Below are 25,990 nucleotides of genomic sequence, written 5' to 3'. Positions count from 1 at the left end.
TTCGTGCGTTCGCGCGTTCGCCGTTCTCCATGCGCTTCCTTAAATGGCGAAATTCAGGCGCAGGAGAAGCCTCGAAGATGAGAAGGCGCAAGAGCGGGAGAACTTGGCGCGTTCTCCGAGTCCGCCAACGATCGAAGCAACTCAAAATTCAGCATCTCGTATGTATGACTAGCATGAGTTCCCCGTCGAGGATGACAAGTACTCGTAAAAACAGTTCATTTCGTTCGCCCCACGCAGCAATTTAATAAGGCCTTTTGTCCGCGTACCACGAGGCAGGGATGGAGGTTGAAGCGAATTTGTATCAGGCCAGGACGACGCGTACGATCGCCAGGAGGCCAGGAGGTGAAACCGCGCCATACCCGACCCACGAGGGGTGACATGCGGAGACAGAGACCGTCAACGAACGACGTATGATCACTGGTTGAAGCCTGAAAGCTTGAACACTGAAACGATGGGGCCGGTCACCTTCCAAGCCGCATCATCGTTGACCGGTGTCGACGCAGATGGCCGCGATCCGTTGACGAACGGGTTGATGTCGGTGACGGCACATAATGGAATGACACATCCTGCATACCCGCCTCCCCGGTGGGACTGGCGTCGGAGCAGCCCCAACGCCGTCGAAGATTAAAAAAAAGAAAAAAAGCATTTTAACGCGCGGCGTGCACCGCGGACCAATAGGCGCCTACAACTATGCCTTTGCCCCGTTCAGGCGAAAGTCCACAGCAAACCCGCCACAAAGCGTCAGGTCAGCGTAGCAAGACTCCAAACGGGTAGCATCGCGAACCACAGGGTCCAAGTGAGCTGAGATGATCTTCTGACGATAATCGTGCGAAGCGAGTGTTATTGTTGCTTGCCTTGTCTATTTGTTCGAGGGCAACCCGGGACGAAAGGCGTGAAAAAAAGACAATAAGATCATATCGGAGCAAGCGGTGATTCGGGATATTGTACACGCTCACGCGCCCATCCAACCTTACCGCAGTGATCTCCTAGCGGGCGTGGGTGAATTAATTCCTCGGACGGATCCTCTGCCAGAGCGAGCAGCTGCTGTGGGTGGGACCAAGAACAATCGGGCGCCATCAGTTCGCAGGGGCGTCGTGAAGACATACCATTCGCATCATGGCATCAACACACAGCAAACACATGGATCATGATATCGTTCTACAGCAACTTTGCCCACCGCCTCCCGCCTGAACGAGTGAAGTGACGCTGAGTGTTCGGTGGGCCAAGAACGCTGGAACGGCGCGGCGTTCGGGGGGCAGTGTGATGGGATGAGGTACTATACCTCGAGCATGCCGCTGCTTGACTCACCGCCAACTGAAACTTTTTTTTTGCTGAGATGATCCCCATTGGAAGAGCAAAAAAGAGGCAGCGCGCATCGCTGGATGCCCAGAAAGGGATTGAGGGAAGCGAAGGGCGCTCGAAACGGGCAGACAGTTACGGCAATTCCCCATCGCCAGGGGCCTTTGTCTTCCGGCTGCTCGGCGGTGCATCACATCTCTTGCTTCTGCCCAAGTGCCAGTGCCGTGCCAATTTTTGGGTTGACTCACTGAACGGATGGAGGGAAAGTATATATACCCAACGCTCGACGCCCCCATGCCGTCCTCCCTGCATCCCCCCGCGCTCTCCTCGTCATCCCGGGCGGCTCTCAGTCACGTCGTGTTCATCACCTAGCTCGAGCATCCGACGACGACCCGAACCCGACGACCGACGAATCCTGAACATAGTTTCTGACGAATACGATGGGTTACCTGCAGCTCTCGTTTCCCGGATTTTTCTGGCCCTTCACGCTTGCCGTACGTGAACTATACTTGGTCCTTCCATCTCTCGTGACTGACATGAACCGAACACAGACCCCGTCGAAAGACATCACGATTGACCTTACGCTCGCATACCCCCCTGCTCCCCCAGCACCCTGTAAACCTAAGCCTAATGCCCGTCCGGCCACCCTCCCAGCCGAACTTATCCTCAGTATAGTCGAACTCGCATCCATCACCCCGACCTATGAACCCGACACGTCTCTCCTCCTCGCTTGCTCCCTTGTCTGTAAATCATGGTCTACTCCAGCCCAGACCCTCCTCTTCCGCAACATCGATCTCCGTTCGCAACGCTCGTCCAACACATTCCGTGCTGCTGTCGATCCAGGTACCGAACGTGGTCGTGCCCTCGCTTCGTGTGTACGGAGTCTCCGAGCAACCATCGATCCCTCCCAGCCCTTCCGTCTCCTTCCTCGTTCCTTCGCCCTGGCCACAACAATGTGCCCCAACCTCAAAGGGATCGACCTCACGCTCTACGGCCCACCCACTCCCCACGCCGCCTCCCAAAATACACACGGCTCCCCTCTCAGTTTCTCCCGCCAGAAGAACCCAACGCCGACGTTCGATGAGAAGACGCTCTCCATCCTCCGTTCCGCATCGTGCACCATCACTTCTCTTCGTTTTACAAACTGGTCCACCAACTTCTCCGCTCTCCCTCAGCTCATCTCTGCCTGGCCCAGCCTCCAAAACCTCTCGCTTCGTGGCTACCCACCTCAGCTTGTCGCCGAAGAGCCATGTGCGCTAAAGCTCTCCAGTCTCAGTCTCAACTTCCCGCCTGCTCCGAGTTATGAGTTCCTCGACTGGCTGCTCCACGATACCGAGAAGGCTGAGAGTCTCCGGTCGTTGCACGTCTCGTTTAGCGATTCCGCTGCGCTCGAGCACATCCTCACCGCGCACGGTTCGAAGCTGCAGTCCCTTTCGCTTCCGACGTTGAGGGCTTCGGAGGCCACGGTCCTGGCGAAGGAATGCCCCGCGTTGGAGAGCTTGAGCATCGAACGGTCTGCGGCCTTCAGGCCTAGGAAGGACGTCGCTTTGAAGGACATCGCTCTGGGTGTGGATGGGAATACCTCATTGGGGCCGTTGGTGGCGAGTCTGGGAGAGGATGGCCCGCGGAGCGTGGTGTTGATGCTATGGAAGGGAGGTGAGAAGCATCCTTTGCTTCCTGAGTTGAAGAGGAGGTGTGCGGAGCTCGGAGTGAGCTGTAGAATTGTCAGGAATGCGGAGGTATTCAGGGCCGTTGTGGTGAGCATTTCTCTGCTCTGACCTGTGTGGCGAGACGTGTGCTGATTATTGTGGCGTGGCGTCTTTTTGATCGTTTAGCGCTCGGATCCGGCTTTCTGATTCTCGGTTGCTCGTTCGGTTCCACAATGCATGCCTCCATACTCGCATGCCTTCGTCTTCTCTCTTCGTCGTTCGTCTTTCATCAGTCCCGTTATCGTTCCATGTTTCGTTTCGTTCGGACCCTCAAGCTTGTAGCATACTCATAAACGTTCACGACTCATCCATGACCGCATTCACTCATCCACTCAATCCATATGTTCACCCGCATACGATACGTACTCGCGCACAATAGCAACCGGACTTCGCTCCATAATCCCAAATCATATCATCCTTTTTCAATCCATTTGCTTTCGTTCCTTCGCTGTCTGTCTATGCCTCTCTTCCTTATTCGTTCCAATCCATAAATGACGCGACACGCGCTGGTCGTCGCTCATCGTCTTGTCTTGCCTCTTTCTTTCCTTCCATCTTCGTCTTCTCGCTCGTTTTCTTTCATCAACGCTCTGTTCGCTTCCGATCGGGCTATGCAAAACCCCCGTCACTTGCTCTCGACGTCTCGTTTTCGCCCTTCATTCTCGTACAATCCACTCAGCGTTTTCTCGAACTCGAACTCGAACTCGCAGTAATCACTCTTCGCTCTCGGCTTTGTTTTCGTTCTTCGCATCGTCCATGCTCATCATATCTTCCATCATCCGTCCGACCAGCCTCCGTTTTCGTTCTTCAATAGAGGCTGTAATCTGGCCGGCTGATTTTATTCGTTCGTATTAGTATGCATCATCACGAATTGATATCTTAGATGTTGTCGTTGGGCCCGTCCCTCTCCTGTCCCTTGTCTGACCGTGCATTTCCCTGCATGCATATCCGTCCGTGTGTGTTCGATCTCGGAAGCCTGATTCCTGTCACGCATTTACCAAGCCTGCCAAGGTCAACTCGCCGATTCGGTGGCGTTAACATTTACGGTTACACATGCATGCACGAGTGCATAGTGTAAGGTGTGTGGCGCGAGGGGAGGAAGAGAGGGAGGACGTCAGACTGAGTTTGACGGTCCCTTGTGCGATGTGCATGCTTAGGTGCGTAAGGATAGCGTTACCGTTACGGTGCCTGCGAATCCCAATCCTGCTGTCAGTGTCCGAGCTCTGAGCTCGAGCTTTACTCTAATTTTAGGGACTGGCAGTGGCTGATCATGAGTGGCGTCGGCGTCATACACGGGGTGCATGAGAACTTGAAGTAGAAGGCCGAGGACGCCACGGTTCCGAGATGTTCGTGGCATTAAGTATGATGGACTCGGATGATGACGGTCAATTATCCCATCGCGATTGGTGGGGCTCTGGAGGTGTGGCGTTCGCGTCTGCGTTTATTTACGGGACGGGTTGAATTTATGTACGGCCCTTTAGACAGGCTAGACCCTGTGGCGTATTTAGGTTGTTCGATGTTTTCGGGCGTAGTAGGTAATAGAGGGTTTCGGAAACATATGTGGTTCCGTATACATGTGCTCAATGCGGGAGAACTTGATATGTGCCAAATCGGGTACAGTATCATGAACACGAAAGACTCGGATTAGATTAGAACGAGCCTGGGTGCTGTAGTATATATAGCTCAGCGAGGCGCTGTTACTGCACTTACTCACAGTCGCTCTGCATGCCCTTGAAGTTGTACTTCCAGGGACTCAACTTGGCGCCGAGTTATCGCAAACTTAGTGTGTCGAGTATTTGGAGGTCCGTACTGAGCGCGACCAGGAATCTTCGTCTGACTGGATCGATAGGTAAGGCATCAGAACTCTTGGAAATCCCTGAGAGGCCCTGAGAAGCCCTGAGCGGCCCTGACGATCCGTTCCGCAAAAGCCCGTGAGGTCTCGAGAGCGCGTCAGGGCCTGTCAGGGCTCTCAGGGTGCGTCAGGACGGTCAGGACGATTCTGGTCGTTGTGTGGCCCAAAATGTATTTCTATTCGCAGAACAATGTATATAGTTGGGGACTCCGACAGACAACACCGTAGATCTTACAACCACAATACAATACACTATACTATCTTCATGAACACAAAGTCCGGACAAGCTACGAGACGGCGGAAATGAATCATCGCCGTCATCGGGTTAATTAACGGCCTCAGAGACGTCGGTGGTGATCTCTGCAGCCCGTGCATCCGCAATTGCACTTGTAGTTGCGCATGCGACTGCGACTGTAGTGCCACCGACGCATGCATCAGTAACCTCGACTTCTCCAAATTAAGATTCAGCCATTGCACGGGGACGAAGACGAACCGGGGGAGGGCGAGAGTGATTTGACGCTGTTCGAACTCGGGGAGGTCGCGGACGTCTGTGCGTTCGAAGACAGTGTGGACGAGACGGGTGGGAGTTGTGGAGGGGCGAATATCGAGGCAGAAGAGGGAGAATGAGGGGGAGGGGGAGGAAAATAGAGGGAGACGAGGTGGGTGAGCGTTTGGGGTGGGGAGTGGGAGAGAGTGAGGGCGAGGATGTACGTGAAATAGTTCGTTCGATGTGTGTTTGAGGAGGTGTGGGAGTGGGTGGTGGCAATGGAGAGGAGATGGGAGATGTAGGATGCGAGGATGGTTGAGGATGCGGGGTCATGTGCGTCCTCTGCGAGGACGGTTATGCGCCTGCCACCGTCGTCGTATGAGGAAAGAACATAATGCAAGGCCGAGACGCAAAGCGGGTGGAATGACAGTCGACCAGGCCAGTCTGCGGCATTGATCCCAGCGGCGGCCAACATCTCTGCGGTGGGACGCCTCAACCAGGACAAAGCGCGTTCGGCACAAGCACAAGATGAACGTGTGAGCAGAGTCGAGATGACGGTGGCCGCGATGGCGAGGCTGTCGAGCTGATGGTCTCCATACAGCGGCAGGAGTGCCTTGTCGAGGTGTAGGAAGCAGGGCAGGATGAGCTCGACGGCCCGCAGTCGTACCTGAGTAGAGCTTGAGGCTAGAAAGGAGAACGAGTAGTCGACATCAGATGCCTGCTACCCATCCACGCTAGCATACCACTCCCGCAGATGCACAGGCCACACGTCGACGATGTTGCGCCCCCGACCTTAGGGCACTCCTCCCTCATCGCGCTGACCTACGCATAATACCGCTGCGCCCCGAGCACGAACGGCTTCCCCCTCCTCTTTATCCTTGTCTTCTCCCTCGCGATCTCCTCGACCGCGTACCCCAGGCCCGGGATCGCCTAGTAGTCGAGATCGACCAAGGCGAGCGCATCGACAAGCATGCTTCGCATCCAGGCGATCGCACATACCCACCTCGAGCAAGAAGACCTCGACTTCCAGCTCAAAAATAAGTGTTGCCGTGCCCATCAGCAGCTCAAAACCGCTCGCACCCGCGCCATGCTCATCGCTCGCCTGCCTGACCAGCCGCCATGCCTCACTACAAGCTGAAGACATACGACGAGGCTCACCTTCACACTTGCAGGATTCTTTACCAACATTTACTTTCACATTCGCAAACTTCAAGTGCAGACTCGGCGCTCCGGGTTACGAGAGTCTGAGGATTCAACCGACATGTGCGTAGCCCTAGTGTGGGCCGGTGTATGATGCCGAGTCGGGGAGAGGGTGAAGGAGGGTAAGGGCTTCGACACTTCGACAACAAACTCTGAAAATGCCACGTCGAATTTGTTGACGTTTGTTTGTCCTCTGTTCAACTCTTGCGTCGGGCGTCGTCCGGCGTCGTCTCTGTTCTGTATTCGTACCTCGTTTGTCTCTGTCAAGCATTCCCTGTGCATCGTTCTATATTCCCTCGGTAAGGACCCTGTTATGGACCGGGCCAGCGAAATAAAGGCGCTACAATCCCACCTGTACGTATGTTATCTTGATCCCTTTTCTCAATCCAAATCACGCAGTTACATCACATCAACAATTTCATTCACTGCAACGTCAAAGTGGCCGGCCTTATCGACAAGTCAAGACAACGGCATTATTTCTTCTAGTGATCTCGGCCTCACCATACAATCATTGTGCTCGATGCAGCGGCTGTGAGTGTAGCACCGAGGAGAGCGATGATGAGCAAGAGGAACACGTTACTTCATTGTACGTCCTCGAACTTATACTTCATTTCGTCTTGTTATATTCTTTTTCTTCATTGTCGCTCGGTGCTTGCAGGGGATAGCGGCGAGGTTGAGAGTCGTCGCATCTCGCCGCAAGATGTCGTTTTTGGCGTGAGTTTATTCCTCCCACCCCTCTCTTGCGATTGTGTTTTTGATTCTGGATATGTCATTTCTGTGCAGATGTGCATCGTACACGGTCCAAAACACTACGCCAACGCTCGATCGCGATGGAAGCATGCATGCTTCCTTGCGTGTGTTTCAAAGCGTCATGGACGACTGGTTTGCTGAAGATACAACCGGATAGTACGCGCTTCTTTGTTCTTCTGTTGACCCCCAGCACTTCGTAGCTCATCGGCTCTTCTACTTCTATCGCCTTCCCCTTAACATATCTACTTATCTATTCAACCTCCACCCTTACTTGGTCTGCATAATCTCATGGAGTCAAACAAGTTTACCCGTTTTCGCAGGCCATGTAGTCTATCAGAGCAAGGAAAAGTCGAGAGAGTGGGGTCTGGGGCAGTTTAACGTTTGTGTAGTCTCAAGAACAGTGTGTATAACACGAGTGACTGTTTTGAACATGAAGGAAAATTGGTGGACTCGAAAGCAGAGCCTCTGTAGACCTCTTTATGTAGCTTCGCATGTAAATACGATTATTTATATGAATTTATGATCATTTTTCTGGTGCCACACAACGACCAGAATCGTCCTGATCGTCCTGACGCACCCTGAGAGCCCTGACAGGCCCTGACGCGCTCTCGAGACCTCACGGACTTTCGCGGAACGGATCGTCAGGGCCGCTCAGGGCTTCTCAGGGCCTCTCAGGGATTTCCAAGAGTTCTGATGGGTAAGGTAAGTTTATAGCGATGTCTAATCGGCTGTCGCATTGAAGGGACTACTGAGAGGTTGGGAGGTAGCCAGCTTCACACTCCAATGCCTCAGAAAGCGCGTTCACCTCCGAAGGACACAAGCACTCACAATACCACCCGTGCTGGATTGCGAACGCTATACACACAGCTCCTCTCAATACCCCTATCCAGCCACCATATTCTCTCAAGGAAGAGGCATGTCCTCACGTATTTTCATCTCGACCGCTTCAACCCGTCTACTACGCCTCTCCCTCCAGACCTTGAACACAAACCCATCCGCGCCAACTGCACCCTCCATCTCCGGTCTCCTCACAGATACCCACGTCAGCGACGGACACCGACCCACTAAGGGGTCGACATATCTGCTCTTCATAGTTTCTATATGTTCCTTGAGTTCCGGTGGGTACTCGACCTCCCCGTCCCAGTCATCGGTGCTCCGTGGGATGGGACGGAGTGAAGGAACATCGTTTGCAAATCGTTTGGGTCGTTCCAAAATGGGAATTTGGTGAACCGTAGATGGCGGAGGTGTTGAAGGTTACAAGTGGAAGAGAGGACCATGTCCCACAGATCGGACTGTGGCAAATAAGAGACGGCTTGAATCAGTCGACCGATAGGAGGAGGTGAAGGAGCAGAAGACATTTCGAGCGGAGCTGACGTACGATGGGCACAAAGTTCCCCGACTCCCGAGAATCTGCATCACATACTAAATGCAGGTCTTCGAAGACAGGCAGATTATTCAATAGAAAGGCCACAACCTCCGCAGGTCTCTTCGTTATCCGGATCCTGACTTTACGCAGATGAAGTTCTTGTTCCGAACGGTCGAGATATTCGTTGAGCACGTGGACTTTGTCCACCCAGAACGCGTCCAATAAACCCTGCACACCCGCTGCTTCATAGAGCGAGGATAGAAGAGGAACCCTCTCAATCGCGCGGATGTCGCGCAATCCAGCGCCACTCAGGTGGATGTTATCCAGTTGAGTGTGGCGGTCGAAGAACGCGCCACACGACGGGGCGAAATCGATGTCCGACCATTCGACGCGTAAGCTACGCAGGCCTTTGATCGTGAGGCTCGTCCAGGCCGGAGAGAATGGTTTTTGTAGCTCGAGATTGTCGATGCGAGGCCCGTCCGATTCGCGAGAGAGAATCGCCTGGAGGACATCGTGCGGCGTGCCCATCTCGTACGTGAGTCCCGCTTTGCGGAAATGAAGGCGAGAGAGGGACGTCGAGAGCAGGAAGGCATGAGGAAGAAAGCACAATTGATGCACGTCCTCAAGGATGATATTCTGGAGGCGGCTGTGGGAGTTGATTGCTTCGAGGACCTCGGTTGTGAGAGGAGTAGTGGTCCGAGTCATGTCTAGAGAGACCAAGTTCGTGGCTGAAGAGAGGATGAGCTGTACGATTCGGTACATCAGCGCAATCTCCATAGACATTTCTTTCGTATTGCCTCTGAAATGAAGATATTGCGGGAGTTGTAAAGGCAGCGCCTCAGAAACTCTGAGGTGGATGGTTCTAGAATTTGATACGGGTGATGCAATTATAATTTCTACCACTTATTTGTACACTAGGAGTTACACACCTGATAAACAGTGTGGTGCCTTGAGTTTCCGTATCTTGCAGAAAACAACGCACGCGCTCTAAGTGCATTTCAAGAGCTTTACGGTTTACATTGAACACAATGTTCGTGTAAAGCTCACGGACAAAAATTGCACGCAGACGTTTATTGGTTGCGCACAGAGCTCGTAGGACAGGATCCTGCTCGACTATGGGAAATGTGCCGAAAGAATTGGAGGGATCGGGAAAGGATGGGAGCTCTTTGGAGATCGCAACAAGGAGCTCGTCTGGTAGTGACTCAAGAGACATGGCGACTACTAAAAAGGACAGAAACCAGTGAGTTGCCCAGTCTCGCTGAGTGGAGGTGAACGCTGTGATAGCTATAGGTGATGAACCCGCCGGAGATCGCTGAAAAATGTTCGTTGCCAGCGCCGGGCCTTCCCCGTACGTACAAACCAAGGACAAACCAAGCCAAATTCGCCGCGTCGCGACGAGCTCAACGGCGCACGTGACAAATCCAATCTTGGCGGACAGAAAAGGACAGAAATAATCGCCATGGCAAGTGCGTTCGCCACCAGAGACATGATTTTGATACAAGCATTTATGGTACTACACTGTTCTTCGTCGGATGCCAACGCTGACTGGATTGCCCCCTTTGTGTTCCCTTATCCCTCAACTATCCTCGTTCACCGAAAAACGGCATCCCACGGATCCTCATATAAACCTTCTCAACACGACTGCCCATCATGTCCCTCTTGACCACAAAGTCAAATACCATGCTACCACCCTCCATCTCCAGTGGCTTCACGCATACCCTCGATAATGACGGACACTGATCCGCCAACACCTCGACATACTTGTTTTTAATAAATTCTCCAAGCTCAAGGAGCTCCGACGAGCGCTCAGCTCGATTCAATGGGTCGTCCAGGAGGGGGAACTTGTTCAGTGACAAGCGACGGAGGTGTCGAAGGTTAGATGAGATGGGCAGGATCATCTCGAACAGGTCGGACTGTGATCAAAGGAAAACAGTGTGAATCAGTCGAAGAGTATTGTGAAGTGAAGGACGTGGCTGACGCACCACGGATACAAAGTTTCTCTGCTCCCGAATATCCGCATCGCATGCGAGGTGTAGTTCTTCGAAGACAGGCAGAGTCTCCAGCAAGAAACCCACAACCTCCGCAAGTCTCTTTGATATCCGTATACTGACTTTGCGTAGATGGGGCTCTGGCTCCGATTGGTCGAGATATCCGTTGAGCACATGTACTCGGTTCATCCAGAACGTGTCCAACAAACCCTGCCTGCGTGCCGCTTCGTAGAGCGAGGATAAGAGAGGAACTCTCTCAATTGCGTGGATGTCGCGCAATCCAGTACCACTGAGGTGGATGTCGCTCAGCAGAGGGTGGCGATCAAAGAAAGCGCCGCATGACGGGGCGAGGTCGCTGTCTGACCATATAACGTGTAGCGTACGCAAGCCCTTGATCGTAAAGCTTGTCCAAGCAGGAGAATACGATTCCCAAAGGGTGAGCTCGTAGATATGAGGGCCATCGGATTCACGGCTGAGAATATTTTGGAGGGTAGTGTGGGTGTGTGGCGTGTACGGCTCATCTGTGAGATCCCCTGTGCGAAAATGAAAGCGAGAGAGAGACGTCGAGTATAAGAAGGCAAGAGGAGGCGAGTATAATTGCTGCAAGTCCTCAAGGATGACCTTTCGGAGGTGACTGTGAGAGTTGATCGCACTGACGATCTCGAGTGTGAGAGCAGCACCTGTTTCAGACATGTCCAGAGTGACCAAGTCGGAGGCCGAAGAAAGGATAAGCTGTAAGATCTGGTACAGCAGCGCAATCTCCTCCGCAGACATCCCTTTCCCTACGGCGGGTCTGCCTCTGAAATCAAGGTATCTTGGGACCCGTATAGGAAGTGCCTCAGCGTCATTGAGGTGGATCGTCCTAAAAAAACGATAGCGGAAAAGCAATTCACATTACTGACTTGTACACGGATATCGCCAGAAGTCACTCACCTAATAAACCCTGAAGTGCCTCGAGCAGTCATGATTCGCAGAGACGACCGTACGCACTCCAAATCCGTTCGAATATCTTTGCGCTTCAGGTTGAATACGACTGTCGCGTAAAGCTCATGTATAAAAGTTGAACGTAGACGCGTATTAGTTGCGCACAAAGCTCGCAGGGTAAGATTTAGTTCGACTACGCAATGTTCACTGAAACGATCAAAGGGTTGAGGAAAGAACTCAAATTCCTTAGAGATTGCGAGAAGAAGTTCATCTGGTAACGATAGCAAAGACATGTTGACTACTGTAGATGATGGGGAAGGAAGGGGGGCCCGGGAAGGAAGAGGTGGTCGTTGGCTTTGCAGCAACCTTGCAGACGCACCCGTATCAGTTCCGGACCTGAGGCCTGACCGGTGACCTCCTGACGCGCGCCGCGCGTCACGTCGGAGTTTGAACACACATCTCTGGAGTCTGGCGAGCATTGTTATCCTCGATGTTAATCGTAGACCATGCATACTCAGAAATCAGACAGTGTGTCAAGAATCAGAATTAGTATTCTGATAGACCCATTTACAATTAAGGCTATTGTCAGCCGTCCATCGGTTATCCACGATGACTGGATGGTTCCCATTAAATCCCTTAGCCCTCCACCACCTTCTTTCATTAACGGAGGAATACAATGGGATAGACCGTCATGCCAATCGTTTCAATCCGTCTGCTCACTATCTCTCTATTGACCCTAAACTCAAATCCCACCCCCTGACGCACACCCTCCATCTCTGGACCCCTGATGCATACCATCGACAAAGACGGGCATCGATCCGCCAACGCCTCGATATATTCACCCTGAATGGTTTTGCCAAGCTCATCGAGCTCCGGCGCGTGCTTGTAATCGTCCTGGTCGGAGGACCTTCCTGATCTTGGTGAGACGGGGGGAAGGTGGAGTCGAGGGACCTGATTCGGGTCGTCCCAGAGAGGGAACTTCGTGATCGAGAGATCGCGGAGGTATTGGAGTTTAGAAGAGGAAGAGAGAAACGCCTCCCATAGAACGGACTGTGATGTATCGGAGTTTGAGTGAATCGAATGTTAGAGGAAAGTGAAGGAGCGGAAAGCATCATTTCCGAGGCTGACGTACCATGGGTACAAAATTCGCATCCCTGTCGCATACGAGGTGCAGGTTTTTGGAGAAAGGCAGATTCTCCAACAAGAAAGCCACAACATCTGCACGCCCCTTCATTATTCGTATCTTTGCTTCGCGTACACAAAGCTGTGGCTCCAAAAGGCCATCATCGCGGTTGCCGACATGCACGCTGTCTACCCGGAACGAATCCAATAAACCCTGCCTAGCCCCCGCTTCGTAGAGCGAGGATAAAAGAGGAGCTCTCTCGATCGCGCGAATGTCGCGCAATCCAGTGCCACTGAGGTGGATGTCGTTGAGCTGAGTGTGGCGATCAAAGAACGCGCCGCACGATGGTGAGAGATCGCTGTTCGACCACTCTACGCGTAACGTACGCAAGTCCTTGATTGTGAGACTCGTCCAGGCCGAAGAGCACAGCTCTTCAATGTAGAGATTGTAAATGTGGGGTCCCTCAGAGTCGCGAGCAAGAACCACTTGGAGTGCGGGGAGTGTGTGCGGCGTGTCCAGTTCGTCCGTGAGATTTCCCTTGCGAAAATGAAGGCGAGAAAGAGATGCCGAGGATAAGAAGGTAAGGGGGAGCGAGAATAATTGTTGTACGTCATCAAAGATGATTTCTCGAAGGTAAGTGTGGGAGTTGATCGCTTTGATGACTGCGCGTGTGAGAGGAGCGTCGATCTGAGGCATATCTAGGGTGATCAAGTTGGTGGCTGAGGAGAGGATAACCTGTAGAATTCGGTGCAGCAGCGCATTCTCTTCGTCAGACATATCCATCATCATGGATGTACCAAAGGGAAGACGTTGCGGCCATCGTATGGGTAGCGCCTCAGAATCTCTGAGGCGGATGGTTCTAAAAAATCGATAACGAAACGCGATTCACCTCACCGACTTGCACACGAATATCCTTGGGAGCCACATACCTGATAGACTGTGAAGCTCCTCTGGTCTTCATAACTCGCAGGAAACCGTCCACCCGCTGCAAATTCGTTCGGAGAGCCTTTCGTTCCAAATTGAACACGACCGTCGCGTAAAACTCATGCATGAAAAGTGCACGTAGACGCTGATTGGTTGCGCACAGAGCTCGCAGGGTAGGATGCAGCTCCACCATGGGCCGTCCTAAGGGGAAAGGAAAGGCAGAAAGTCCCTTGGAAATCTCAACAAGAAGCTCATCCGGGAGCGATAACAGAGACATGTCGACGACTCGGGCTGGAAAGGGCGCCAGCCGCGAATCTATTACCCAGTCACGTCGATTGGTCCAGCGAAGGCCGGGTGCCCAGTCCCGACGTCAAACCTTGCAATCTCATCAGCCTTTGAGTACTTAATACGGTCAATCAAGGCTGGATTACTGACCTGTATGGTGGTGGACACGACTTCATGTCAAGTCGTAAATATTTTTTTTGAGGCTTGCGATTAAAATTCTACTAAGAAACTGTACCCTACTTTAGAGTAGATCTGCCATTTCGGACGAGAAGAAAATTCTAACCCTAACCCTAATAAAAACCGCCAAATCGACTGAGATCCTGAACTTCAGACACCCTCTAAGTGCGCCCAGAAAATATTTTCGCATCCTTGCGCTTACGCTCCTCCTCGGAGGCGTCCAAATCCTTCTGCGAGACTCCACGGTGAGATTTGTACTTTTTGACTGCGTGCTCAGCGGCAATTCCTGTGGCGCCAAGTGTGTAGACGCTCATATATCGCTGAGCTCGACGAAAGAATCGACGAATTGTCACCAGAGGACAAGCCTCCATGGACTCGTCGAGAAGCTTCCGACCATGCGCAAAGTTGCCGTTAGACCGTTCTCGGAAATACCGCTTCATCCAGCCCCAGAAGTACTCAATCGGGTTCATCTCTGGATGAAACTTTGGGAGGAAATGGCAGACATCTCCAGCAGCGATGATGATCTGTCGGGAAAAGGAAGTGTGAGTCAAATTAAAGCACCATAAGAAAGGCCGAGACTTGCCTGTTCAATCAAACACTTCTCGCTCTTGAAATCAGACTGCAACGAAAGAATACGCTGCATGCAGCAGTCAGTGGGATACCCATCTCCGTTGTCATCTTCCGTCTCATATCCTTCGTCATCGTCATCTTCACCACCACTCTCCACGTTGGCATTCCTCTTCCCCTCATTTGCAAGCGTGAACTTGGGCTTGCGAGAAACCCGATCCTTGCACGCTGCACACTTGCCGATGACTTTACGACTTCCGTCCCAGAACTTCCCATCCTGGCGAATATAGCCTCGCTCTTGAAGGATAACCCGCATGCCTTTTGGCTTGCCCTCGTGCGACTTGTGTTCATGATCGTCCGGCAAGTTGGCTTCAAATTCCATGAACTGTGTTTTGCCGCCGTGCCCAAATGGGTTGTCGTGTGGAATGGTGGTGGCGTGCATCTTCGGAATGTTGGTGCCACCCGGGTTCACGTTCATCTTCGAGACATTGAGTGCATCTTCATCCATGCTGTCATGACACGATGAGTTGTCGAAAACCCAATGAACGATCGCTCCCGGGAATAATCTGTGCGCAATCAATATTGCATTCCGCAACTGAACATATCGTGTGATGAGGTCAGGCTGTAAAGGGAAAGTTGTGAACGAAAGAACATGCCTGAGAAGTCATCTGTTTTAGATTCCAATAGTCGTCACCACCAGCTTTCGATGTCGGACAGATCGTCACACGAGAATCAGTGACAGCAATGCGGACGTCCGGCGCCAGCTTCGCATTCAACTCGATCATCTCGTCTGTCAACGCCAAGTTGCCATAACGCTCGCAGAGAAACCCGGACACCATCATTGTGCGTCCGCGATCCTTCTTCTTCAAGACCTGCTCGCCTGGCTTCAGCCAATAGCTAACGTTCTTGTAATCGTTTGTGCCGAGACTGGATTCATCTTGCACAACAACAACGTGCTCTTTCTCTCCCTCTGCCAGTGTCGGGGGCACCTCCTCCATCGCATCCCCTTCATACCGGGCTACAAGACTGCAAAAAGAGCACTCAGTGACCTATCCACTGGGCCAGTGCCAACCGACACTCGATGTATTCGCAGCTTACCTTGTGATCGCCGCCATCTCCTGAAGATACTCCGCACGTCGCCTCCGAACATCCTTCCTCTCATGTCCATCCCAATAGACACCCTTTGAATGCCTCTTCCGTCGATAACCGAGCTTGACAAGCATTCGTTTAGCGGTTTTTGTGCTGATTCGGGTCTTCTTTGTGTTGAGAGTAGGAAGGATATGGTCGGTGATATGCTGCTGAAGTAGTTTGGGTGTTATCTTCATATTCATTGGTGAGCACACACAACAGTTGAACATGGAGCTGATGAGCTCACCTTCCCGGGTTCGAGAGTGCGAAGGTAGACCTGAATACCCATCTGGAAGGCCTCGTCACTGAAGAGCGATGGTATCTTCTTGCGCTTCCCCTGCTGACTAGGTCTTACTGCACCATTTACCTCGAAGAACTTAGCTTGCGCACAGAGCACTCTTGCAAAGGCTGGTCCCCTCCCTATCTTCGTCGTCACCCTATCGGCCGCCTTCATTCGCCCCTGCCGCTCGACCCATCGATAGAAGTCGACAAGAGACGCATAAAGGACCTCATCCTGATAAAGGTGCGCCTTCCGTGCTTTTTTCAGGCTTTCCTCTGCCAATGCTCTCAACTCCGACCACGCCTTCGGTGCCACATTGTCGAGCACATCGTTCACCCACCCTGCAGCATCATCGGCCAACATCGCTTCCCTCTCGACCTCAGCATCGCCTTCTCCTGGCTCCTCATCACTCCAGTCATCATCCCCATCACCGACACCGGCAGCTTCTCCAAGTTCTTGCCCATCCCTCCTGCCCAATAAGCCCGCTTCCTCACTTTGATGAGTGCCTCGATCTTCTTGAGCACTCCTCCTTCCTTCAATGATCACCGCCTCATCATCTTCGCTTTCCTCCTCCTCCTCGAACCGTGTTTGACATGGACCAGCCGAACCTGACTCGACTCGACCTGGTGAGCTTCTAATAGCGATGTCGTGGGCCGTTCTGTCATCCAAATTAGGTGTGCTGAGGGTGCTAGTGAAGGGAGTGGATGCGAGCGTCGGGGCTTTGGTGAAAAAACAGCTGAGTGTGGATTGCTCAGTGTTATCCTTGGGTAGAGCGATGGCTGCAAGCCGGCGAGCGATGACAGGGTCCGTCTCGTCCTTCCCAAGCACCATTGCCTCGACCATGATCTTTGCCCTCTTTCTCTGCACTGACCTCACTGAGTTTCCAGTGTAATGACCTCGCTTCCTGCCCGTTTTATCCTTTGCTCCACCCTTCCTATCAATACACCCATCCAATCGCTTCTCCTCGCTCTTTATTGATGCAATGCGCAATGCCTCCGATGCGCGTTCAGAGCGACGTCGTTCAGCACGCTCGATATATGTGATGGGCGGAGGGATAGCTCCCCACTCCGACTCCGAGCCAGGCCAGTCAGAATCAGAGTCGCACTCGCTCTCAGTGTTGTCCGAGCTGTCGTCAGAGGAGACTGGATTATCCTCGATGTCTATTGATTCAAGTGAGTTGTCCAAGTTTTCTGTCAAGGTCAGGACTGAGGATAAGAATTTTCCATTCACATCACTTTTAGAATGTTTAGACGAAGCTCTCGGACGGGGCATTGTGTGCAGGACGATGTGACGGAGACTGCGACGGAGACTGCGACGGAGAACGGTTGCAAGGGAGCGCCACATCTATTATTTATGATGTATTATGTAATTAAAAGCGCCAAATTGGTCTGGCAAAAACCGATATACACATTGAGAAAAAACTGAGCCAGAGAATCGATACAACACATCAGGTAGAGTACATTCGCGAAGTTTGAGAAGTGCCCGAGCTAAAATGAGCACCTAGTAGCGGATGCGCGAGACGTGTCAAAAGTTGTCGTGAAGTCATGTCCGCCACCATAGACGAGTCTCACAAACCTGCCATCAATATGTTATCTCCGATTGTTGAAAGAAGACCTCAGTTAAGTTATGTTTGTATCTGTTTGTGTGGCGTTAAATGTGGTGTCGGCATGTCCGAACACCTCCGGCCCTCTCCGGCCATGTCGACCAGGCACGACCTTGACACCTATTGACACTAGGAACCATAACTGTCTGACTTCCCGTAGGAAATATATATGTTTATCAGGCATTGATTCACCGGAATTGGTGCTCGGGAACGCTCTGGAACGAAGATGGCAGCCAACCATTGAGCTGCGATCATCATTTGTGAGCTTTGCCGAGCAGTGACCGTGTCGAATAAACATATCATTTTGCTACGGGAAGTCGTCCACTGCAACGCAACTGCAACGTATGTACTGCAACGGACGAGTTGCTTCTGACTTATTATAACTGACCACGTGTTTACAACAACTCTGTCAAATACTGGTTTGAATCTTGATGCCGCTAGTAGGATGACCCTTTGAGTCAATGCTACTTCCAGAATGGGACCTCCGTGCGCGATCCTAGCCCGATCCTCCTCTTCTGACACGGACACATCTTGATTCCGTGGATCGCTCGTCGCGTCGACGCGTCAATGGTGTCACTGACGATGTCATCAACTTCAAGCCGCTCTGCTATATAAACTTTTCCTCGACTCGGACTGGGTCTTTCAATCGCAAACGATTCCCCCATCGTTCGGTCACTTTGTCGAGTCAATCATAACATATAATCCCCAATCGTGAAGTCAACATGGGAAATAATCTCTCTCTTGGTCAGGCTCGTGCGATAAACACCGCGTCGTTCGCCGTCAACTTTGCGACGCAGGTGTATGGGATGGTCACTGAGCCGGACATGAAGCAGGTCGCTGATGCTGTACGTTTTCTTCCGCTCCACCATGACTATTTCTCCTTTTATGATGTTATAGCTCATGATCGCTGATGCCTGCGAACGACTGCTTAGAATCACTTCGCCTTTTCGCCTAACCCCTATTTCATAGCCGGCGTCTTTTCACTTCAGTCATTGGGGCAAGCCTTATGGTTGAGAGATCTATGGAAAATGCCTCCTCCGACCGTAGACGAGGATGCAGAGTTAGCAGAGGTTAGGGAAGCGTCACTTGCGTACTCGCCCATTTTTGCGCTCGGGAACCTTTGCATCGGTACGTTGAACTCTGTCCCTATTCACATTTATTCCTGCCAGTCCGCTTGAGTGATTGACTTCCCTTGTATTCAAATGTGTATTACAGCGGGATGGCTAGCATTCTGGCTCAAATCCTCTTTTGGTGCCTCCCAAGCCCTCGTCACCATCAACAGCTTCTCCCAAATTTACGCAATCTACGCTATCCCTCACTTCCGCGGCCTTCCGCTCACTTCCTCTTCCTCCAACGCCAACACCAAGTCGTACGTGACCCGCACATCGTGGCTGTTGCATTTCGTTGCGAAGACATTCGCGGGAGTCGGAGTTTTAGATTTCGTGGATAACGGTGGCGTATGGATGAGGAGCTCGAACCCGAGTGGGCTCGTCAGGGCGTTGACGGGTGTTGGTTTTACTGCTCTCGTATGTCCATATCTTCCGGACGTCCTCGCTCTCTCTCGTTGATTTCACTAATCCGTCGCATTGTTTCTTTGTAGGGCCTCACTTCTGACCCCATCTTCGGCGCCACGCTCATATATGATCTCATTGCGCTCTATGTCGGCCAATCTGGCGAGTGGAGGACTCAGCTTGGATGGATCGCGGGAGCGACAACCGTTGCTGTGGGTATCAAATCTGTCTCGTTGTTGGCGGGTTCTGGGAGGAGCCCATCAGTCACCGGTGGGAAGCGAGGATCGAAATATGGAGGACCGAAGTGAGGTAGGTAGACTGCACAGAAGGTGTAAAGGACAGTCGTGAAGTAGACTGCATTATATGATATTTCTGTGAAGTTCCCCATCTTGATGTATAACAGTGTCTGAATTATGGATCAATCGCTGTCATGCATTGGGCGCCACATTCCTATCTAATCATCAAGTTGCTCGCCACACTTCTCAGTTCATTCTCCGCGCGGCTCCGATGGACCCGACATCACCTTGGCGGAGCTCCTTTCGGGGCCGACGCCTCCCGGGATGACGTCAGGAAGCTGGCGCCCGCGGGGAAACTTGAAGCGATCGTCTTCCTCCAGTGAATTTCTTTCTCGTTGATTTCCGTGTCGCGCTGAGGGCTGCTAGGTTCTCCAGCGTCGACAATGTTCTATCTAACACTACTTATGGCCAATTTATAAGAACACAACAGAGCTCAGGATGAAGGATACGGCGTCCTGAAGCCGTCCGCGGGTTTTCAAAGCACCTGTAGGTGCCCATAGGCAGTGCTTGTGTTGGCGGTTGTAGCCTGAGGCTGTACTCCAGTCCGCCTCCAGGCCATCTCACTCAGCCGAATTCCCAGACAAATCCACTGCAAACCGCTGCAACAGGAGGTGCCCATCGGTGCGCAGGCAGACGGAACAGAACTCGTCATCGCCTTGCACGCAGACCGAATCACGAGGTGACCTTTTGAATATTGGGCTCCAGCAGATCCATCAATTGAGCCCGGGTTTGAGAGGCTATATAGCCTCCAGGCTCCGCACGTCCGTTTGCCCATCAAGCTTCTCTGAACTTCTTACCCCCGACTTTGACGACTCCCTCGCGACGACCACCTCGATACGCCACGCTAAAGCTACTCTGTCCGCCGGAACCTCGATTGAGTTTTAGCGTGCATTGCTGCAAGTCATTAGTATAAAGAACCCCGCACACGACAAGTTCACGGACTCTCTCATCGCTTCTTCTCTTCTTCCTGCGACCTTCATCCCCTACACCGTTCAGCGACCTGAAAGCTACCTGCAATGTTCGCCAAAGTCTACTCTACGCTCTTCGTCCTCGCGTTCGCCGTGCTCGCCGTCTCGGCTCTGCCGGAACCCATGCCAACTCCTGCGCCTGTTGAGGAGAAGCGACAAAGTACGTATTCATCGTCGTTTCTGCCGCTCTGTGAAGAAAGAACGGGATGGCTGATTGTGACCGGTTTGTGTAGTTGGTAGTGTCATCGACTCATTGACGTCCGATGCTGGGTCTGTCCTCACCGACATCACCGCGGGTGGTATGTTTGTCTCTTCTACTCCCAGTAAAAAAAGTATATCACGATCTGACTTTCCTCCCTTTCTCCCAGCTGGATCCATTTTCACTGATGTCACCTGTACGCATTTTCTACAATTCGCCGGCTTTCCCGCCTCCCCACCGCCTTCGCATCTCCATCTCCATCTCTACATCCATCATCCCACCCGTCTAGTATTCGGATCCCTGACCTGTTACCTTCCCATCATTCTACAGCCATCGGTGGCTCCGTCTTCACCGTCGTGACCTCCGCAGGCGGTTCCGCCTTCACCCTCGCAACCTCCGGCGCAGGCGACGTAACCTCCTTCGCAGGATCCGTCTACACCGTCGCCACCTCCGACGCCGCCAGCGCATTCTCCGTCGCTACGAGCGGAGCTGCGAGTCTCGCCAGCGCGGCGAGCAGTGGGGCGTCCAGTGTGGCTAGTGCTGCGAGTAGTGGTGCTTCTGCGGCCTCGTACGTGCTTTACTCCTCCCTGGGGCTGTAAGATGAAGATCTTGATGCTGATTGATGGTGTTTTTTTGCTTTGATTTTGGATAAATAGGAGCTCGAGCGCTGCAGGTGTTGCATTCCACCCGTCCGCCGGCCTCTTGACCTCCCTCGCGGCCGTCACGATTGGTCTGTTCTTCGGCGCCTCCATCGTGCTGTAAACGCATACCTCACAGAACTGCCACCACCACCTCTGCAACCGCCTACGCGAAGACGGAACGGATAGATGGAGGGATCGATGGAAGAATCCCTATAAGCGACCCACCATTATTTATCGCACGGCCGAGTCTGACGGTCGACCACCATTCGCTTTATGCTTCACCACTTCGTCTTCGATATTCTTGACCTCATGTTTTTTGCTCTTGGCATATCTTAAATACCTGCTCATCTATATTCTCCGGTGTTGGTTCTTACAGTACTTGTCCGTGTTTGATCGTTTGATGTTGGATCATGCGACACGATATCCGTGGACTTTTTTTTGTCTTATTTTTGGCCGGATACGTGGTTGTTTCTTCGCATGTTTTGCTGGTTTTTGAGGTGCGGTGTCGAGTTGGACGCATGCAATGCAATGTATCTTCGATGTTCTGTTTTATTTGATAACTCTATTCAGCGAAAGCAAGGCAACGCACGGAGAAAAGGCTGGGATCGACAAGGTGTTGAACTTGAAGATGTCTGCTGGCACGTCCTGCGCCGTCAGATCTTCGCCAGGTTCGGGACCGTATTTTGTACGCCGAACGATCATGGAGGTGTTTGCCCGGTGACACACCTCAGAAGTCCTGAATTGGCAGCGTAGTAGCAGCACGGCAGCAGCAAAACATGCAAGGAAGATGTAGAACAGGGATTGATTTACAGCAAGTTCTACGATACAGTACACACAGATCACCATGGTCCAATGTACCTCCCTCCACCCAGCCAACATCGCATTGCAAGCATCGAACATCCACAGAAACCCGCAAAACGAAAAGGAAGAAAACGAAAACGCACAAAGAAAAAAAAGTATGTACCAGGTTTTTCGACATGCCGTTCCCTCCACGTCCCATAGCGGCAACGGGTGTCGGAACGACACTTCCTATCCTGGGAATCGCTCTCGAGAGCGACAGAGGGCCTCCGCGTACGAAGACTTCCTACTGGCACTGACAACGACGGTAGAGGAAAACTGACGACGGTCAGCGTGGCATGGCTCTCTTGATGAAAAGAAAAAAGCCAGAGGCGCGAAAATAGAGCATTATATAGGGAGGGGCACGTGGAAGGAGTCTCACGGTCAGGTGGGAGGGAAGAGATGTGGCAAGCGCGGAGCCGCGCTTAGCGCTGGCGGAATTTGACTTTCGAAATTCGTTGCGGGTTGTCTTGCGCGCGACGATTGAGCTGAACGTCGTGAACGATGTCCACGAGCATGCTTAGGTCGCGCTTGTCGCAAGGTACGCCTTCTTTGTACTCTTCTTTTATTCAGCACTAAAACCCATAATATTCTACTCGCTCGCACCTCGTCAGCCTCTCGCACCCCTTCCACATCCTCCACCTTCACTTTATCTCGCACCCTCCACACCACACCTACCTTGCTTGCCCGCTCCCGGTCTTCCGCAAATAATACTGGCAACCGAAGTAATCGCAAAACGAACGAACGACGACGCGTCGAACTCGATCGCGTAGCCGTCGCGAACAAGCCTCATATCGTTCTCGGGACGAAACCGGGAGACGAGGCGAAATGGGAGGGATGTGACTTGAAGAAGATACTGGTTAGTGAGGAGGAGTTGAGTCCACCGAAGGATGGGGAGCTTGTCGATGGTGCGTCACCTTCCATCTCATAATGATGTCCGAGTTTCTCGTCTACATCCCTCGATGGTCATTGAACCTCTTCGACATCGATACTTCTTCAACTGTGGCAGAATATCATATACTGATAATGTCTCTCCTTGTAGATGTCAATACCCCAGGCGTCAAGGTCCCCCGCTCACTAAATTACGGCCTCCGCACCGCCGAGAAAAACCTCCTCTTCGGCCACCTCCCCATCGTCTGTGCCGATGCGCGAGCCCTCCACGTCAACGACGACCTCCTCGGCTCCAACGCCGCATCTACTACACTCGGACAATCGCAAGGCCATAAATCGAACTGGGAGATCGTGCAGCGCACTTCGGAGGAGGAGTTGATGCTTGCGAGGGAGAGGGCGAACAGGCTTGCGCGGTTGGTGGATCTGAGGAACGCGAATGCGAAGGGGGTCATGCATGAAAACAGGAGGCGGATCGTGGAGGCGTTTGGGGAGACTAGAGAGGATACGGGCAGGCCAGAGGTTCAGGGTGAGACTTTGTATCCTTCGTGCTCTGTTCTCCTTCATTACACTGACGCATTTTTCGTTCGTTGAACAGCGGCGCTGCTGACCCTTCAAATTCGCAATATGTGGACACATCTCACCCGCGTCCCACAAGATATACACAATCGCCGGAACCTTCGTCGACTCGTCCACGCTCGCGCAAAAGTCCTGCGTTATCTGAAGAAGGTGGACAGGGATCGGTACGATGCCGTTCTTGCGAGGGTGGGCGTTGAGGCGGCGGCGGTTGAGGGGGAGTTGATCGTCTGAGTGGCGTCACAGCGTTTGGTCCTGCAAATATCGTGTGTTGGGGCTCATTTCGGGACAATATTGCTTATTTTTTCCAATAATATCGTCTCCCCTCTGATGCTAACGTCCCTGGACTTGACTAACGCAAGAGACAGCCTGCATGTGTTCTGAGGTTCAATACTGGATAGCAAATGATTGTTGAACTGCTCTGCAACGGTCTACCCGCTGCAAGAAACAAAATGTTTGCCACAGACTATATCGCCACCCGGCAGATTCCGACTAAGTTTGAGTTCTTGTGGCGGTGCGGAACCTTTGGGGACGCTGTACGGTGAGATTTGAAGAAGCACCATCATCTTTCATTGCCAGTGCAAGGCCCGGAGAGCTCAGCCTTTTAATTTGGTGAGCCTTGTTCGATATGCTGTGGTCGGTGAAAGCTTACTTATCGCCACTTTTCGAATTTCAAGGCTCCTACGCTGCTAGACAACTCGGACTTGATTATCGACGTAAAGTTACCGCAGATTCGCACCCACCACGCAGGATATGCCTCTGTTGACGCTACCAAATGAGCTCCTTGTCGACATATCCAAGCAGTTAATTTCTCTTGTAGAGAGTTCTGCTCCCGATCCATACACGGCCAACATGACCGTGGCGAAACCTCTGGTGAAGCTAGATCGTTCACTGCAGACGCTGTGTTCGATAAATAGGCGCCTTAGAACAGTCTTCGTCCACGACCTATACAAGAAGGTCACATTCAATTTGAAGCGCAATAAACTTCAAGCGCAATCCGCTGGTGTGTTCCAGTTCTTGCAGGATGTGGAGACCTTTGGTATCTCACGGTTCATTAGGTGCGTTGCATGCTAACACCTTCTGTGTACACGTATGTACAACGTCTGCATGGAGGTCGAATGCTAACTGGGGTCTGGTTTTTTTGATCCATTGTTTTAGAACGGTCCAAATCAACGATGTATATAAGGACATGACACTCACCGGGCAAGGGATAGACACCAGTCTCCACCTAGACTCACCGACGGCGAAGATATCTACGCGGAAAAAGGCGCCTCTATTCACGATTCTGCAGCGCATTCTCTCCTGCGCCTCCGACCTGACCACTCTAGACGTTTCTCAAATGACAGCCTCCCCATCGCAGAAGCTCATCCTTGCGGTGAACTCACATCCTTGCCTCAAGCGTCTTATCATAATCGATTTCGAACAATTGTATCCTCTCTCACGAAAATTCCTCTCCTCCATACCCCTCTCGCGTATTCACTGCCGGAGATGGGTAATTGACGATGATGAGGAAACCGCCATGGTTCCTCCCCATTTTGTCGACGTCGTCTTTGCTCGCGGCTCTGATGGGCCTCACACCTATAAATTCCATCTCGACACGGCCTTCGATCGACCCTGGACGAGCGTCACTTTCAACAGCTTGCAGACACTGCACGTCGAATGCATAGAAACCGACATCGCTTCCTCGTGCAGCGCGTTTTTCGATCGTCACACCAGTCTGAGAGACATATATCTCAGCGGCCCTGGGTTACGCGACCACCGCGCGATTGAGCACTTCCCGATCTTATCCTCGTTCTACTCCAGCGCACGAGACCGTGATATGTTAGGGTCGTTCTGGGTGGACTTAATCCATATCACGGATAAGCCTAATCCGTCGGACGAGAGCATTGAGCCGTATGAGGGAGTGCCAATGCGTCTCTTCATAGTTGGAGTTAGTATCACGAAGAGGCCCGCGGAGGTGCTTTCCTTCGTTCTGGAGACGTTACCCCCGTGCGATCGCTTGCGTCTCACATGCGATGCAAATATCCAGGAGGCGGGCAACTTCGTGCTTATGGTATGTCTTTACTTTCCAAGCTTTTCCGCTCGGTGTCGCTCACCACATCCTGTCCGCGCCAGTCTTCCCTATGGAATATAATCTTCTCATGTTCTACAAACCTCGGCAAGCTCTCCGAACTGGCGATTGTCGAATTCCCTCTCTGGGACGATCCGCATCGAGTCCCGGAATTCCGACTTAATCCCATCCGTCCCGCCCTCGACGAAGAGCCATTGGGGCTCCAAAAGCTCATGCAAAATATCGTTAACGCATACATCGAGAAGGTGATGAATATGTGTCCAGCTTTGTGCCAGGTGTTTATGACAAGGCCGGACATAGAGGGTCTGCAGGGATGTACAAGGCTTTCGTTTGGGGCGCTGCGA

At 52.3% G+C, this 25,990-nt stretch overlaps 8 protein-coding genes across 8 annotated transcripts; 5 read left to right on the top strand and 3 right to left on the bottom strand.

Moving 5' to 3' along the window:
- Positions 1-1,739: 1,739 nt before the first annotated feature.
- Positions 1,740-3,077, top strand: STEHIDRAFT_159842 (uncharacterized protein; the record flags this gene model as incomplete). The annotated part of the gene is made up of 2 exons (XM_007307335.1): positions 1,740-1,793; positions 1,851-3,077. The coding sequence occupies 2 exons, from the start codon at positions 1,740-1,742 to the stop codon at positions 3,075-3,077; spliced, it is 1,281 nt and encodes a 426-aa protein (XP_007307397.1).
- A 2,105-nt stretch (positions 3,078-5,182) lies between these two features.
- On the bottom strand, positions 5,183-6,488 carry STEHIDRAFT_159841 (uncharacterized protein; the record flags this gene model as incomplete). Its single annotated transcript, XM_007307334.1, has 5 exons — positions 5,183-5,268; positions 5,351-6,028; positions 6,088-6,166; positions 6,258-6,274; positions 6,344-6,488. The coding sequence occupies 5 exons, from the start codon at positions 6,486-6,488 to the stop codon at positions 5,183-5,185; spliced, it is 1,005 nt and encodes a 334-aa protein (XP_007307396.1).
- Positions 6,489-10,240: 3,752 nt separating this feature from the next.
- On the bottom strand, positions 10,241-13,896 carry STEHIDRAFT_170569 (uncharacterized protein; the record flags this gene model as incomplete). Its single annotated transcript, XM_007307333.1, has 6 exons — positions 10,241-10,573; positions 10,643-11,510; positions 11,582-11,681; positions 12,340-12,622; positions 12,705-13,554; positions 13,625-13,896. 6 exons carry the CDS (start codon positions 13,894-13,896, stop codon positions 10,241-10,243), a joined length of 2,706 nt encoding a protein of 901 aa, XP_007307395.1.
- Positions 13,897-14,242: 346 nt separating this feature from the next.
- Positions 14,243-16,419, bottom strand: STEHIDRAFT_63109 (uncharacterized protein; the record flags this gene model as incomplete). The annotated part of the gene is made up of 5 exons (XM_007307220.1): positions 14,243-14,586; positions 14,643-15,243; positions 15,293-15,674; positions 15,747-15,967; positions 16,024-16,419. The coding sequence occupies 5 exons, from the start codon at positions 16,417-16,419 to the stop codon at positions 14,243-14,245; spliced, it is 1,944 nt and encodes a 647-aa protein (XP_007307282.1).
- Positions 16,420-18,100: 1,681 nt separating this feature from the next.
- STEHIDRAFT_141073 (uncharacterized protein) lies at positions 18,101-19,583 on the top strand. The gene is made up of 4 exons (XM_007307332.1): positions 18,101-18,504; positions 18,592-18,787; positions 18,875-19,185; positions 19,260-19,583. The coding sequence occupies exons 1-4, from the start codon at positions 18,382-18,384 to the stop codon at positions 19,476-19,478; spliced, it is 849 nt and encodes a 282-aa protein (XP_007307394.1). The 5' UTR covers positions 18,101-18,381; the 3' UTR covers positions 19,479-19,583.
- Positions 19,584-20,252: 669 nt separating this feature from the next.
- STEHIDRAFT_123692 (uncharacterized protein) lies at positions 20,253-21,850 on the top strand. Its single transcript, XM_007307331.1, has 5 exons — positions 20,253-20,594; positions 20,668-20,733; positions 20,803-20,829; positions 20,964-21,201; positions 21,290-21,850. Exons 1-5 carry the CDS (start codon positions 20,483-20,485, stop codon positions 21,393-21,395), a joined length of 549 nt encoding a protein of 182 aa, XP_007307393.1. The 5' UTR covers positions 20,253-20,482; the 3' UTR covers positions 21,396-21,850.
- A 749-nt stretch (positions 21,851-22,599) lies between these two features.
- Positions 22,600-23,934, top strand: STEHIDRAFT_83223 (uncharacterized protein). Its single transcript, XM_007307313.1, has 4 exons — positions 22,600-22,652; positions 22,726-23,019; positions 23,154-23,528; positions 23,598-23,934. The coding sequence occupies exons 1-4, from the start codon at positions 22,616-22,618 to the stop codon at positions 23,807-23,809; spliced, it is 918 nt and encodes a 305-aa protein (XP_007307375.1). The 5' UTR covers positions 22,600-22,615; the 3' UTR covers positions 23,810-23,934.
- Positions 23,935-24,359: 425 nt separating this feature from the next.
- Positions 24,360-24,919, top strand: STEHIDRAFT_123688 (uncharacterized protein; the record flags this gene model as incomplete). Its single annotated transcript, XM_007307330.1, has 2 exons — positions 24,360-24,633; positions 24,734-24,919. Coding segments are annotated over exons 1-2 (367 nt in total), but the record flags the coding sequence as incomplete, so codon positions are not given.
- Positions 24,920-25,990: the final 1,071 nt, after the last annotated feature.

This window comes from Stereum hirsutum (genome assembly GCF_000264905.1).
Source record: "Stereum hirsutum FP-91666 SS1 unplaced genomic scaffold STEHIscaffold_13, whole genome shotgun sequence".
NCBI lineage: Eukaryota > Fungi > Basidiomycota > Agaricomycetes > Russulales > Stereaceae > Stereum > Stereum hirsutum.
The sequence above is the reverse complement of the archived record's forward strand: the minus strand, read 5'-3'. Positions and strand labels throughout refer to the sequence as shown.

Bases quoted from the DNA above. Each gene is read 5' to 3' on its own strand.
- STEHIDRAFT_123692 (XM_007307331.1), top strand. From the start codon at position 20,483: ATGTTCGCCAAAGTCTACTCTACGCTCTTCGTCCTCGCGTTCGCCGTG. The intron at 20,595-20,667 runs GTACGTATTCAT...CGGTTTGTGTAG, and splicing joins TGTTGAGGAGAAGCGACAAA to TTGGTAGTGTCATCGACTCA. The intron at 20,830-20,963 runs GTACGCATTTTC...ATCATTCTACAG, and splicing joins CATTTTCACTGATGTCACCT to CCATCGGTGGCTCCGTCTTC.
- STEHIDRAFT_83223 (XM_007307313.1), top strand. From the start codon at position 22,616: ATGTCCACGAGCATGCTTAGGTCGCGCTTGTCGCAAG. The intron at 22,653-22,725 runs GTACGCCTTCTT...GCACCTCGTCAG, and splicing joins TAGGTCGCGCTTGTCGCAAG to CCTCTCGCACCCCTTCCACA. The intron at 23,529-23,597 runs GTGAGACTTTGT...TTCGTTGAACAG, and splicing joins GGGCAGGCCAGAGGTTCAGG to CGGCGCTGCTGACCCTTCAA.
- STEHIDRAFT_141073 (XM_007307332.1), top strand. From the start codon at position 18,382: ATGGGAAATAATCTCTCTCTTGGTCAGGCTCGTGCGATAAACACCGCG. The intron at 18,505-18,591 runs GTACGTTTTCTT...ACGACTGCTTAG, and splicing joins TGAAGCAGGTCGCTGATGCT to AATCACTTCGCCTTTTCGCC. The intron at 18,788-18,874 runs GTACGTTGAACT...TGTGTATTACAG, and splicing joins GCTCGGGAACCTTTGCATCG to CGGGATGGCTAGCATTCTGG.